This window comes from Branchiostoma floridae, chromosome 15 (genome assembly GCF_000003815.2).
Source record: "Branchiostoma floridae strain S238N-H82 chromosome 15, Bfl_VNyyK, whole genome shotgun sequence".
Taxonomy (NCBI): Eukaryota; Metazoa; Chordata; class Leptocardii; order Amphioxiformes; family Branchiostomatidae; genus Branchiostoma; species Branchiostoma floridae.
In genome coordinates this window covers 11,801,080-11,815,377 of record NC_049993.1, presented here as the reverse complement: position 1 = coordinate 11,815,377, position 14,298 = coordinate 11,801,080, and the positions used below count along the sequence as shown (strand labels likewise).

General features: G+C 42.2%; 2 protein-coding genes across 4 annotated transcripts in view; one reads left to right on the top strand and one right to left on the bottom strand.

Annotated features, from left to right (window-relative positions):
- LOC118431732 (phospholipase A-2-activating protein-like) overlaps nt 1-6,796 on the top strand; it is an 8,017-nt gene extending 1,221 nt beyond the window's left edge. The window contains exons 2-12 of the mRNA XM_035843021.1: nt 378-571; nt 1,096-1,317; nt 1,450-1,559; nt 1,827-2,020; nt 2,399-2,571; nt 3,021-3,178; nt 3,749-3,974; nt 4,418-4,507; nt 5,002-5,142; nt 5,494-5,658; nt 6,046-6,796. Of these exons, the coding sequence (XP_035698914.1) occupies nt 378-571; nt 1,096-1,317; nt 1,450-1,559; nt 1,827-2,020; nt 2,399-2,571; nt 3,021-3,178; nt 3,749-3,974; nt 4,418-4,507; nt 5,002-5,142; nt 5,494-5,658; nt 6,046-6,617 (2,245 nt within the window). The 3' untranslated portion in view covers nt 6,618-6,796. The remainder of the gene's footprint in view (nt 1-377; nt 572-1,095; nt 1,318-1,449; nt 1,560-1,826; nt 2,021-2,398; nt 2,572-3,020; nt 3,179-3,748; nt 3,975-4,417; nt 4,508-5,001; nt 5,143-5,493; nt 5,659-6,045) is intronic.
- Nucleotides 6,797-7,794: 998 nt separating this feature from the next.
- LOC118431735 (leucine-rich repeat-containing protein 15-like) lies at nt 7,795-14,042 on the bottom strand. 3 transcript variants are annotated; one of them, XM_035843024.1, is made up of 3 exons: nt 13,815-14,042; nt 10,503-10,683; nt 7,795-9,944 (listed from the first exon to the last, which is right to left on the bottom strand). In XM_035843024.1, exon 3 carries the CDS (start codon nt 9,931-9,933, stop codon nt 8,284-8,286), a length of 1,650 nt encoding a protein of 549 aa, XP_035698917.1. In that variant the 5' UTR covers nt 9,934-9,944; nt 10,503-10,683; nt 13,815-14,042; the 3' UTR covers nt 7,795-8,283. The 3 variants fall into 3 exon arrangements, with proteins under 3 accessions (XP_035698917.1, XP_035698918.1, XP_035698919.1); XM_035843025.1 differs by lacking the exon at nt 13,815-14,042 and adding an exon at nt 11,691-11,745; XM_035843026.1 differs by lacking the exon at nt 13,815-14,042 and adding an exon at nt 11,597-11,679.
- Between the last annotated feature and the right edge of the window lie 256 nt (nt 14,043-14,298).

The window sequence follows — 14,298 nt, the reverse complement described above, 5'->3', positions numbered from 1 at the left end:
AAAACGAGTGCTGGAACAGTATTCAGCACTGGAATTCCAGTCCTGACGGAGCTTCAGCACTGGAACAGAGCCATTCAGCACTGGAAAACCAGTGCTGAGGGGGCTTTGAGCATTGAATTAGCACTGGAATACCAGTGCGGAAGGTGAAGCTTTCGTAGACTTGCATAAACGTAAGGTTATGATTTAGTTAAAATGACATAAACATTGAGTTTTTGAATATTGAAATTTTCAGTGTATACCACACACAAATATAAATTGTGCTCCTAGCGGCCGGCTCTCCATTATCCCCAGCAAGGGAGAGATTGTGTAAACACAGGTTAAATCACAAGCGATTCTAACGTTATATAATAACGAAAAAATCTGTTTGTTTTTTTCAGTGATGATAATGGCTTTATGGAGGCACACGTCATGACAGGACACAGTAAATTCATCTCCAGTGTTTGTCTCCTGCCGCCTTCTGACGACTATCCCCACGGGATGGTCGTAACCGGTAGCAACGATCACAGCATCCATATCTACAGTCTGGAGTCCCCGGAACCAGTCTTCAAACTTACCGGACACAAGAACACAGGTGGTTATGTTTGTATCATACATGTATTACATTTTGTATTACATCACCAGTTCACTGCTTTAAGGCATAAAAGCAGTTTTGTACTTTGGAGGTAATGATAACTGTACATTTGTGGCCCTTCAGCAGATAGAATGCAGTCCCAAACATGGCTAAGTGTGTATCCCCCTTGACCCTTGGTTTATCATTGCAGCCAGTAGGTATCCAGTCTGAGTAATGAGGCTGTTTACGTGCGCGAGTCACCTCCTCTAACACGGGACACCCATTTCACGTTCCTTTCGAAAAACGAATGCAATCCCTTAAAACATGTCCGAGCTGAGCCAACCCTAGGATTGAACTCAGGCCCACGGATCCTTGGAATTGGATCCAGATTCATGACTTTTTTTTCTGATTCAGATAATCATCTAGCATATGTATCTTTTGTTCATTCAGTCTAAGACCTTAGCCCTCTCTCATGTTGGAACTGATGAAGTTGATTTTCTAATGTAATGGTAAACTATAGAGTCTTACACTTGTTGTTGTTGCAGTTTGTTCTCTAGCAGCAGGAAAGTTTGGCACCCTCCTCAGCGGTTCGTGGGATAAGACTGCGCGTGTGTGGCTGAAGGACAGGTGCATGATGACGCTGTCCGGACACGAGGCCGCGGTGTGGGCCGTCGCCATCATGCCGGAACACGGAATCATGCTGACAGGGTCCGCCGACAAAACCATCAAGATGTGGCGCACAGGGAAGTGTGAACTGACTTTCACAGGTCGGTATCTCATAACTGTTTATCTAATTTCTTTTTCAAATGTTCTGAGCAATTTCTTTGGATTCGGATGTTCATCTTTCATATCCACTTAATGTCATCAGTTTTTACGATTTTCCCACAAATGTTTTCCAGGGCATGAAGACTGTGTTAGGAGTCTTGCTGTGGTTTCCAATGTGGAGTTCTTGTCAGCCAGCAATGATGGGTCGATCCGACGCTGGCTAACCACAGGAGAATGTTCACAGGTCCGTAACATCTTTTTTTCCCATGATGTTAGCTTTTCTTTAGAATCAGGTGTTGAATTGGCTGCTAACTTGGCTTCTGAATAGACTGCTAGCTTCAGGTTGGTAAAACAAAGGAAAACTATGAAAGTCTGATGAATGTTTGGCACTATTTTCCTAGGGACTTTTGGCCTTGTGGGAAAAATACCTGCTTTTACAAATGTATTTGAATTTTTGTTACATTCAAACAATTGTAGGTGGATGATATGTGTATTTCATTGATCATTACAGGTTTACTATGGACACACCAACTATGTGTACTCTCTGGCCATGCTGCCCAATGGTCAGGACTTTGTGACATCAGGAGAGGACCGGACAGTCCGAGTGTGGAAGGGAGGGGAGTGTGTACAGACCATCACCCTACAGGCTCAGTCTGTATGGTCCGTGGCATGTTTAAGTAATGGGGACATCGCTGTTGGAGCTAGGTATGTCTACGGTTTATCCCACAGAATGCTCTTTTGATTTTGACTGTTTGTACATGTATTATGCCCTCAGTTTTCCACTGTGTGATCTGTTTCTTTGTCATTGACAGGACAGTTCTCTTCAAAGACAGTATCTCTTGGTGATTGGGTTCTTGTGAGCCCTAAAACTCAGATTAGTTACAATCTTACATAGTGGTAGAGACAAAAATGACCAAGAAGGTTATATTCTGTGTATAACCTCCTTTAAATGACGTACAAATCAATGATCGAGTTAGGATTGCACAAAATGTTTTGGCAATGCACTAGGGGTGGAGGCAATATTGTACAGTTTGCTAACAGAGAACTGGACTTGAAAATTGTATGTTGTGCTTTTTTTCACAGTGACAATGTGACCAGGGTGTTCACCTGTGCTCCGGAGAGGTATGCAAGTCCAGAGGAGATCAAGGAGTTTGAGGAACAGGTGGCATCATCCACCATCCCCGCCAAGGCAGCGGCCGACATGGATGGCATTAATATTAATGAGCTGCCAGGCAAGGAGGACTTGGAGAACCCAGGTAGGTCAAAAGTCACCTTCAAATCTCAGCATTTCACCAAAAAAGGTAAAAGTTTGTATCCCTCATTAGAGGTAATATTTGAAACTCAGATACTGAAATTGTATTCAAGAGTGTATCAAACAGATAAAGAAGAAACTTGGCGAAAGTAGGCTGCTCTGTTTAGAGCTTATGCCTTAAAGTTAACTTTTGTTTACATTTTAAGTTTTGTACAAAAAGATAGTGACAATCATTTATTAGATGGACTGTCAGATGTCAGTAAAAATGAAAAGCCTTCTGGAGTGATAATTAATTTTTTTTTGCTTTTTTTACTTTAATGATACGGCTGACTTGAATAATTATTTATGTACTGAACAGCATAAGAATGGACTACAATTTAACCACAATAAGTTTACTTAAACTACAACATAGTCATTGTTTGACATGTGTGCTATGCTTTCTCTACTGTTTAGGAACAAAAGAAGGGCAGACCAAGTTAGTGAGGTCTGGCATGACTGTAGAGGCTTACCAGTGGAGCGTGGCACAGCAGGAGTGGACCAAGATAGGAGACGTGGTGGGGTCAGACGAGGGCACAGGGGGCACCGGAGAAAAAGTCTGGTACGAGGGGAAGGTCAGTAAATTTAAAGTGTTTTATGTGTAAGCAAGAAGTTATGAATATGCTTGCGTGTAATGCGTACATACAAGGATTGGTTAAACATCAGTGTAGAAATGAATCAATGAGTACACAAAACTGCCTGCGGATACACTTAACACTTTATTGCTTCATAATCAGGTAAGGAATCGGCTAATTGAAATGCATACTTAAAAAAAAGGTGATATTGCATCCACACAGGTGGCACAAATGCCTCATTTTCAATATTCTAAATGGGAAATAAGAGATGCCCAAAGGCATCTGCAGAAAATGTAATTGCAAATCTTATGAAAAGGATAGTTAAAAATAGGGACAATAGTCAGCATCATCGTACAGGCTCCATTGCACAGATGTGGTTTGACTCCACCATGATGGCCATGCCAGACAGCACATTACAACATTCATCCCAACAGTATTCACACCTACTGTATTAAGAGCCAGGTGTAGAGAACATCAACAGACTGCCCCTACTGCTACTACATTAGCTATGGAACTGAGTGAGTTAGTTAGCACAAGTTTTAAGAGCATTTTTGCTTTTTCCTCTCCCAGGAGTACGACCATGTGTTCACAGTGGACCTTGGTGATGGCAGTCCCAAGCTGAAGCTGCCCTACAACCTGTCGGACGACCCCTGGCTGGCAGCTCACACCTTCCTGGAGAAGAATGAGCTGAGTCAGCTGTACCTGGACCAGGTGGCCAAGTTCATCTTGGAGAACACCAAGGGGCTGACGGTTGGGCCTGCCCCCTCCGCACAACAGTATGCTGATCCTTTCACTGGTAGGGGTTGTGATTGATGTGTTTTGTCTCATTAAACAACACGTTATCCTGGGTACCATCTGGATAGTAGTTCACTCTGACGTTTTAGTTAACTTTAATATACACTATTTAATATACAGTCGCTCCTCTGCTATTCCATCTGAGAAATTGGAAATCTCGAACACCTGGAATATTAAATTCTGGTCCATATTTTGGACAAGGGCGCTGATTGGTTTTCATCTGGGTCGTAGTTCTTTCCTATGTCCGTTTCTGGTACCCACGAAACTTGATCTGATTGCTGTATTTGAACAGGTGTTGGAACGAGCACTTTAGAACCCATTCTTTGATTTGCTCATTAATGGACATCACCACCAAAAGATTTGAATATACAGTTCCCCAGATGTGTAGTTTAGCATTGTACTAAAATATCCATGTTGTTCACATGTTTCCTCCTTATACTTCAGGTGCAAACCGCTATGTCCCAGGGTCTGCTGCTCCAGCTGATGTACCACAGCAAGGTCAGGGGTCAACCCTGGGCAGTGACCCCTTCACAGGTCAGCTACCTCATTGCAAAAACATTTTGTGTTATTTATCTATGCTTTCAACTAGAGCCTAAAAGAAGTGTTGTCCACCATTCTTTGCTCCCAATCACAGGTGAATGTTGTATTAAATGCAGTTGTTGTAAACCATGTACATGTACGTACATAAGTGAGTTGAAAGCAGAGCTGTCTCCAGTTTAAATATTTTTTTCCGCCCCACTCATTGTTTGGCAGCCCATGTTCTTTTTCCTGGATAAACATGTCATTTTGAGCCTATCAAAGAACATTTTCAACAGTTTCATGTCATTTGGGGGACAAATGGGATAAAATTATTTTTTTGTCCCAACAAGCAAATTCCCATAGGGAAAGTCAGGTCCTGTAGACAGCCCTGGTTGAAAGTGACAGTATAATTTATTATGAGATGGAATTTGCGCTTCTAAGTCCATCCATCCACTACAATGTCTGTCATGCTATCTTATTTATTCATGAAAGACACTTGTTTCTGATAGGAGGGGGTCGTTACATCCCATCCTACGCTGCCAGAGACATGGAGAACAACCCCCCAGCCCATGTGCCTCAGCCCACCAACCCCTACTTCCCCAGGGTCACTCCACTACTGTTTGAGCAGGCCAACCCTGGGGCTATCGTAGGTCAGTAGTGCATACAAGACACATGCAATTAGCTGTATGATATAGCGTACTGTTCCTTTAAGCATTTCAAAATGCACATGTACCCCAAATGCATGTAATCATCACCAAAAGCAATGTTTCTGTATCAGATTTGATGTGAGAAAGTTATCATACTATGTCTGTGTCAAATTATTGCACTTTGTCTGCTACTGCTTTTACGATACATTTCTTTGAAAAGATCAAATTATGAACACATGTACATTCTTAGAAGCAGTTATTTTTGTACGTAAGGACATATTTAAAAATGATTTTACATACATTATTGTATCTTCATTTCTGTTTTAATATTGTGTTTTCCTCTTGTGATCCCAGGTAAGATCAAGGAGTTCAACAGTAAAGTGCCAGCAGAACTGCAACTGGATGAATCTGGTTTGGACCAGATCAGTCAGCTTCTGGCTGTGGCAACCAATCAGCAGCCAGGAGCACCAACTGCCATGCAGATGAACACACTGTGGAAGATTGTCCAGTGGCCTAAAGGTAAAGCAACAGATTTGTATGCATGGGGATACCTGTTCAGCTGTTGGTAGTGTTCATGGAATGAACCATGTCGGTGCTGTCTATATCACACTGTTATATGAAAAAAAATACTTAACACGTTCTCTTGTTACTCTGTGATGATCTTAGCTTGTAGCCATATATCAGAATGGATTTTGATCTAATGTCATTTCATCCCCTTTGTTTCATTGGGTTTCCCCAGTATGGCTGTTTTTTTTAATTTATTTTTTATTACTCCTACATAAAACCATATGGCGAATGTAATGGTACAGTATTGTGCGAATAGGTTTACAAAAGGCTGCAGGGAGAACATTCTGCATTTTCACAAAAATGTTGCCTTCCTAACTTTCTTTATCTTCTTCTCTCCAGATGTCGTGTTCCCAGCACTAGATGTACTTCGGCTGGCCCTCCGCCACTCCGACATCAACCAGCACTTCTGTAACTCCAAGGATGGTCCACAATTCCTCACCCACCTCCGAACCTTCCTGTCACCTGACTCCTCACCAGCCAATCAGATGCTAGCCCTGCGTGCTGTGTGCAACATGTTCGCCCAGCCCGTGGGGAAAGGTCTGGCCATATCCCAGCACTCCGACATCCTGGCCACCACGTTAGATTGTAGCGCCAGCACCCATAAGAACGTCCGTATTGCCATGGCGACAATCATTCTGAACTATGCGGCTGTCATCCAAGATCCAGAGGACATCGAAGGGAAGTCCCAGTGTCTGTCTGCTGTAGCGGCGCTCCTGGATACAGAGAGGGAAAACGAGGCATGTTTCCGTCTCCTGGTCGCGCTGGGGTCCCTAATGGTCGGTGATGACAACGCCATCGCGCTCGCTCGCTCCTTGGACTTATTACCTGTAGTCGCCAGGAAAAGGGGAATCACAGAGGCACCAAAAGTGGCAGAGTGTGCTAGACTTGTACACCAACTATTGGATGCATAAGGTTTATTGTACTAGACTGAGTGCCAGCCTGCGTGGTGACCGCTTTTCTGTGGTTAGCAAGCAAAAGGAGCCAGTGGTCACTACGGGGGCTGGCATTCAGGCTATTATTGTACATTGCGAAGAAGAAAAATTTCGAATGCAGAATGTTAGGATGATTTTCAAATTTTATGTGCCTAGTTACCAATGCAGGACAGACATGAATATTCATCTTCTCTTGCATGATGTATGTTTTCCAGTATATAAAGAAAGCACATTTTGACACTTATATATATACTTATACATTTGTGTACTTGCTGTCAACCAAGAACGCTAGAGTAAAATGCTATTTGTATCCATACTATTCAACTTTTGATCAGATACAAAAGTAGAATTTGGAATGATCTATTTCAGCAAAACAAGTATAGGAGAATATCTACCAGTATGCTACAGGCAATCTTCATAGGGCACATAGTGAGAAGTTGTTACCTCATTTTTCATTCTTTAATTTCTCCACATATACATACTGGTGATCTCAATAAAAGAATTCTTGTATACATGCATTTGAAGAACAATTAATTAACATTGAATGTAATAAGAAGCAACTTGTATGTACAATGTAATAGAAATACAGTAGAATTTGAGATTGTACAAAGATGGGAAAAATTTGCATGTAAGGACTTTCTAACCTTGAAAATGTTATGCATAACATGTTGTACCATATATGGGTTACCACATATGGTGAAAAAAATACTGCTGGGGTTTTCTAAGAAATAAATGGTTCTCAGAAATATTGAGGTCTTCAGTTTTTGGCAGTTGCATGCACGCAAACAGCCCACACGTGCATTAATTCACTGGCACACATACATGTATATGTGCAGTTGTGCACACACGGGCACACATACAGACACTTGCACATGGATGTACAGCTATATAGATCTTAGAAGAAATTGCTTTCAAAGTCAAAGAAGAAAGATTCTATGTTTTGATACTCTAGTCTTTGACATAGCCTTGATGGTAATGCTACATAATTATATACATAAATATCAATCATTTAAGTACATGCCATACAAACCACTGTATCTATGTATATGTACACTTAATGACACTTGCAGGTATGAATATCTACAGGCACAATATAGAACTATGTATGACCTTAAAGAGGTTCTGTAAGAACGTGGAGCAGCAATCGGACCATCAAATATATCCATATATCTTTTCAGTGATGATAATACATAACAATAATATAATGCTGATATACATTTCAATCAATAGAAGCTTTTCCAAGCAAAAACTTGTAACCATACAGCCTCTGGGTTTCTTTTGAGGCTGACTTAAACATACATAATGATTTACGCCTTTCTAACCCAACAGCTGTTTTCTATCATAAGCTATTTGTTAATGCAGCATACCTCTGATGTGACATCTAACGTCGTCACTTGACTGAAAATTCTACATCTAATCCATACCACACCCAAGCCTTCAGCATGTCTTTTTATCACTGTCAACTAAATTTAGATCCATTTCGCAAATCAATTCACAGCTAGGATATATAAAATCTCTCCCCAACAAGATTTCTCCAGCGTCATTGACGAAAAAACCGCCGGATGGTTGTCTGAAACGTCTGACCGTTTCCAAAATCATATCCAGTTGCTTGAGTAACTGTTTTTAGTGTGTCTTTTTATCACTTTTAGAAACGGACAGAATTCACTAAGAGGTTCAACGTCATTACAAAAATGACCAGAGCGGCCCCAAATCCGTGGCTGTGATTGGCCGCGCTCGGAGGCGTGGCGCATGTCAGAACATCTTCAGAAATTGTGTTTAGTGTCCTTTTATAAAGATTTATCGGCTTCAGGCAGACGAGTCTGGGAAGGATAGATCTGAAGTTGTGACAGAGGTACAGCGGTTTGAGTTTACAGGTACAGTCTAGCGTGGTTTCATCCGCGTTTAGCGGGAATGTGCCACAAGTGACATTCTCAAGCGCCATATCATACAGCGCAAGCGATTTCAGCTCTGGTAAGTTGTCGAAAAATCCATCTTGGATGATTTTGAGTTTATTGTTTGATAAATCCAGCGAAGATAGCTCAATGAGACCATTGAATATATGGCCGGGTAAAGCGGACAGAGAGTTACCCTTCAAACCCAGCTTCTTCAGTGTTTGTAACCCTCTGAAAATACCAGAAGGTAAACTCGCCAATTTGTTGTCTTCTATCTTAATTTCCAAAACATTCCTAAGGTCCTTGAAAACCTCTTCATCAAGCGTCTCTAGTTTATTCTTAGAAAGATCTAAGACACGAATTTCAGTTAGATCGTAGAACGCGTCATCAGGGAGAGATGAAATATCATTAGACGATAGATATAAATTGGTAAGTGCTGGAAAGGCACTGAAAAATCCAGGGTCCACCGTTGAAATTGTGTTATTCGAAAGGAACAAAGAGGTCAGCAAGGGGTGGTCACCGAAACTGCTTCTACTCAGGCCAACAAGCTTGTTGTTGTCGAGCCATAGTCGTGCTAACTTTGCCAAACCGTTGAAAAGTCCAGGAGTAAGGGAGGACAGTTCGTTTCCATCTAGATAAAGATCTTGAAGGTTAACAAGCCCGTTGAAAACCCCAGCTTCCAAATCACGAATTCCGTTACTACCAATATTCAAAATTTCGAGCTCTGCGAAACTCGCAAACACGTCGGGATTGAAACTCGTGATTGTATTTCCACTCAAGTCTAATTCTGTAATGTTGTCTGGAGTCGCGGGTAGAATGCTGTCTAATGAACGAATGTCGTTATTAGCCAGGAGCACTGAACGCAGTGATGGGGTTTGGGAAAATACTCCAACAGGAAGATCCCGTAAGAGATTATTCTTTAAGTCAATCGTCATCAGATTAGTTAATCCGTTAAAGAGATTAACTCCAATGGTGACAAGGCCGTTCCCCAAAAGACTTAGTAACTCTAAGGACTTTAAGTTACGAAAGAATTCGTCTTGTAAAAGCGTTAGACGGTTATTTTCTATTTTGAGGCGTCCAAGATTCTCTAGACCGTCAAAAGCGCCCAAATCGATTTTGGATATGATATTGTCGGACAGATCTAATTCTGTTAGTTGACTAAAGTTGCCGATGGCTTGGCGTGGAAGGTAACTTAACCTGTTACTGTTGAGTTTTAGAAAAGTCACATTTGCTGGGATGTCAGTGGGTACTTCTGTCAGGCCTCTCTGGAAGCAGTAGATGTTCGTACCACGACAGTTGCAGAGGGGTTCAGGCCCACCACATGCCGGCTGAACTGTGCCCTTCACCGATGGAGCAACTTGTACCAGCACCGCCAGAAGGAAGAACAGTCCTACTTTGGCCATGTTGGTCCTACCTGAAACGTTAACGCAGGTATGTAGATAGTGGAGACTGAAGATAGATAATTTGTCAGTAGACAACAGTCATGCTATCACAGTTTCAGTAGACAATATTCATAACCATCAAATTGTAACTCTGATTTGATTATTACAAGACTTACAGGAATGCACCAACCGGGCGCCACTGAACGGACTTCTCCTAATTACAGTGATTAATGTTTCAATGAATGTAATGAAAACCTAGGAATTTAAGCAATGGATGTATCATAAAAAGGCTGCGATGTTGGGAAAAAATTGCGTTTTTTTACAAGCCTAAAATACTTCATTGTTTATTTAGTACTATCACTGTACATACGTATACAAAATATGAGCCACATCGATTTTTAACCGCTGCTGACCCTTACAGATATTTTGCTAGCTCTTGAAAAACAAGTGCCTAACAGACCTATACGCTACCAAAATAATATGTACATATATTTTAGTATATTGCTGTCTCCGTATGCTGCCGTATATTGTCAATGTCAAACTCGTCGACTAATTCCATTTGGATGACGCACGGCTAAAAGCGCACTTACTCTTCAAATATTAATCAGATTTCGTGCGGCTGATCTGAGTAATGTCAACGTAATGCTTGTAAACTGGAGGCCTTGTTGAGGGTTTTGCAGGAGGGCACTCGAACTGTGGCTCCGGTTAGCCGAAAATACTGTCAGTCTCAGCGTTGGACGCTCTTACTTGACCTGCTGAGAGTCTTCTTACCTGTCAATGTAGAAATATCAAACATTTTACCAATGTATTAGTCATTACCAGACTCCACAGGTGGCTGAAAACTGTAAACATTGAACAAATCAATATACAGATAACATGCAAGCGGATATGTATCCGGCCTGGGATTAGAATCAGGACCTAGGTTATCTGTCTATTTTGCCAATTTCTACTATTTTTCCAGAAACCTATAGATTCTGGTAGGGACAACCAATCTATCTCTCTGTCTGTCTCTCTCTGTTTGTCGGTCGGTCGGTCGGTCTGTCTGTCTGGTGCCAGATAGAGCCCTTGAAAGTGCAGGATATGGCGTTTTAAAGGGTCCAGATTTCAACATTTCTCCGTCCTCCCGACCTATGGTTTTCGACTCCGGTCAAAACTCAACTACGACGTACTTCAGCCAACTACGACGTAGTTTGACACTTTTTTAGGCACGACATACTAGTACGAGGTAGTTCACACAACTGGCTCCAATACGACTTAACTTTAATTCCCGAGTACTTCGTAGCTGCCTGAAGTACGGTTTGACTCAACTAAGTCATAATCATGAAGCATAGCCTAACTGAATCGCTCTCCTAGTTCGACAGCTACCGCCCGATCAATAACCCAGCCAGCGAGAGATTGTGTAAACACATGAACAGGCTAGTAATAACCCAAACTGCGTATTTTTCCAGCCATACTGCGAAATAGCTGGACTACAATTACAACGTCATACCCCACCAATTTATACCTCACCGTGACACATAACGTTACAAGTATAATCCGCAAATACACTACACCGAGAACAAAACTTTGACAATTTTTTTGACACATTCCAGTGCATCGCCATTTTGAATGTCTTGAGGGTGGGTTTTGGTCGAGACATCATTACAGCCTTTCTAAAATAAAAGCTACTTATATATATTATAACCTGAATGCGTTGAAACTTTTCAAACCATGTTCACAGCGACGGAAGACATCCTTCATTCCTTCAACTAGAATCTGCACAGTAAATATGTTCCCACCTGTGAGACAAAATTGGTGACTGCGTCAGAGATTTTCAAGTGTGCAGCGCTGACCGGTCCGAGTCACACGTGATCTGTAAATGCTGTCTAACCGGTAACCTGTCAGACGTGGTGTGTTGATGTTATATATTCACCTGTCCTTCACTAACTGGCTTGATGAACATCAAGGGCAAACAATGTGTCTGTGGAGCTTCTGAAACAGTTTAACACTACCTGCTTCACTGCCCCCTGTATTCCGACCAGCGTAACAAACTCACCTCCACCGTTGAATGCCTTGTACGACAACGGCTTACCGTTTCACTACTACAGGGCTCACCTGACCATGACGCTGTCACCAATACACAGCTTTCAGAAGCACTGTATGTGTACATGGTATCTACTAAAAGATTCACTTCCAGCCGTGCCTCTGTCCAGTAAATCTTTAGCTAGTCATGCACAAGTCAGCTTTACCTGCTTTTATTGTAAAAACTATTTCATTCTATTACTTGTATATACACATGTTCATTTTGTATTGTATATTTATATGTCTGTGGCCACGATACCAGCCACGCTGCCTAGTGCCCACAGTGTATTGTTTTGTTACAACCTGAATAAAGAAAGAAACTGGCTTGAGGCAAAGTGTCCAAGGTCAGTGGGAAACGTAAATACTCATTATGCAAATCAGGATCTCCTTATACATTCCTTAGTGGCTTAGTCACATGTATAAGAACGCTCATACATGTGACTCTCTTACATGTGACGTTTGTAGCTGAGAAGGGAGGTATATCGTTAGATATCATTTTGTACAAATACATGACTGACTTGCACAATTGACGAGGACATATTATGATTCTATACTGGTACATGGCGGGAATTCGATACCTGTGGCATTTAAAAAGGTAAACGTATTAGCCTCGCTGTTAAGCATCTCGAAGTTAGAACGTCATAGTTGAGTAAGACCGTACAGCAAGCAACTATGACGTACTTGGAAAAGTCAAGTTGTATTGGAGCCAGTTGTACGCCGTAGTGCGCTAAAGTACGCCGTGCCTCGTCAAACTACCGTCTTAGTTGGCTGAAGTGCGTCGTAGTTGAGTTTTGATCGGGATAGAAAACCATATAGTAGTCGCCCATAAAAACTTTTCTTCCTAATAGATCCTAATAGAATCATGTCACTTCATCTGCCAGCAAAATTTGTCCCTCAAAACGCAGCCGCAGGAAATGGTATTTCACACGGTCAAGATTTCAAAATTTCCCAGGACTTGTCTTGCAACGGTTCGTGCCTTCCGAGCTCGAAATGATAAGAATATTGATACATGTCGGGGTGGAGGTCGTCGCTCTCAGTACCGTAAGCTATAAGCCTATAACCATGTGCAATTTTTATGAAAATGTCTTAACCTATCTTAGTCTGTCGGCAAAATTTGCCGAAAAATGCAAGAAGTAGCATTTCAGAGGGTCAAGATTTCCAGTTTTCCCGGGGAGCATTCCCCTTGACCCACCTAGGATTGTCGCGCCTCTGGCGCGATGCGTTGCGCGTTCGGCGCTCCATGTGCTGAAAATTTTGTCAACAATAGTTCAATCCCTCCACAACAAACTTGTTGCCGTCGCCTCTGTGAGACAGTGGCGGTAACACTGCCCCGGGGAAGCAAATTTCGTTGAGGCAGCGGACCTTGTCATTACTCCGGTTTCCGGCCACCTTTTCCTTCTCACAAGGTCATTAGTCAGATTATTTCACCCATTGAGATACCCCAATCTAGCGTTATACAAATAGGAATGCACGTCAATTTACTATTATGCTTTGTAACTGCTCCTGAATTTACAGTTAAGCGTTAACAGGCTTCCCGAATTTACCGTTAACGTTAAGCGTTACTGCGCCTCCTGAATTCACCTTTAAGCGTTACCAAGACCCCTATGTAGACCTCGACTATGGCAGTGGCCTTGTTTACGATTACTGTGTGATACATGTGGAACAGACAGACGTTTTAAGGCGTTTCCCTTGGAATAGCTAGATCCTTATGTAAAATGATGCAGTATGTACTGTATAATGTTCAGTTACCAGTGCCAGCCCTTTGTAACAGCCTTCGGCTAGTTAGGCCGGTACCCCAGCTACAAATCAAATCAAATATCAGAAGCAAAGCAATGTCTTACGGGGGTGCCACTGGTCTCTCCCAGGAACTGTCACGGTGAACTTGTCTTCAGACAGCTTGCTCGTCAGCAACTTCAAGTTCGCAGCACCAAGCTCCAGAAATCCTGAACTGTGTTAGAATATTTTGAGTGTTGGACAACGTCCGGGGTGTGTCTCACCTTTTCTCTACCAGGCTCTTTGGTCTCATTAAGCGCCGCTGTACTGGCATGGACACACGCAGGTCTAAATCACTCCGCAGTGACGCGAAATAATCCCGGAACTCCACGTCATGAGCTCAGCGTTGCCATATAAGGAAAACATAGGTCGAATTGTTACGCGGGGCAAGTTGAAGTGCCTTACGTGGGGCAAGTTGAAGTGCCAAAGACGGCCATTCTGCCGTAGGCAAACATTACTTTGGGGAGATTCAGTAGTATCTATGAAATAGGAGTTGCTTGAATCAAAATTCCAGTTTGAATCCCAGTGGAATGTTCGTCTTCACACGACGGA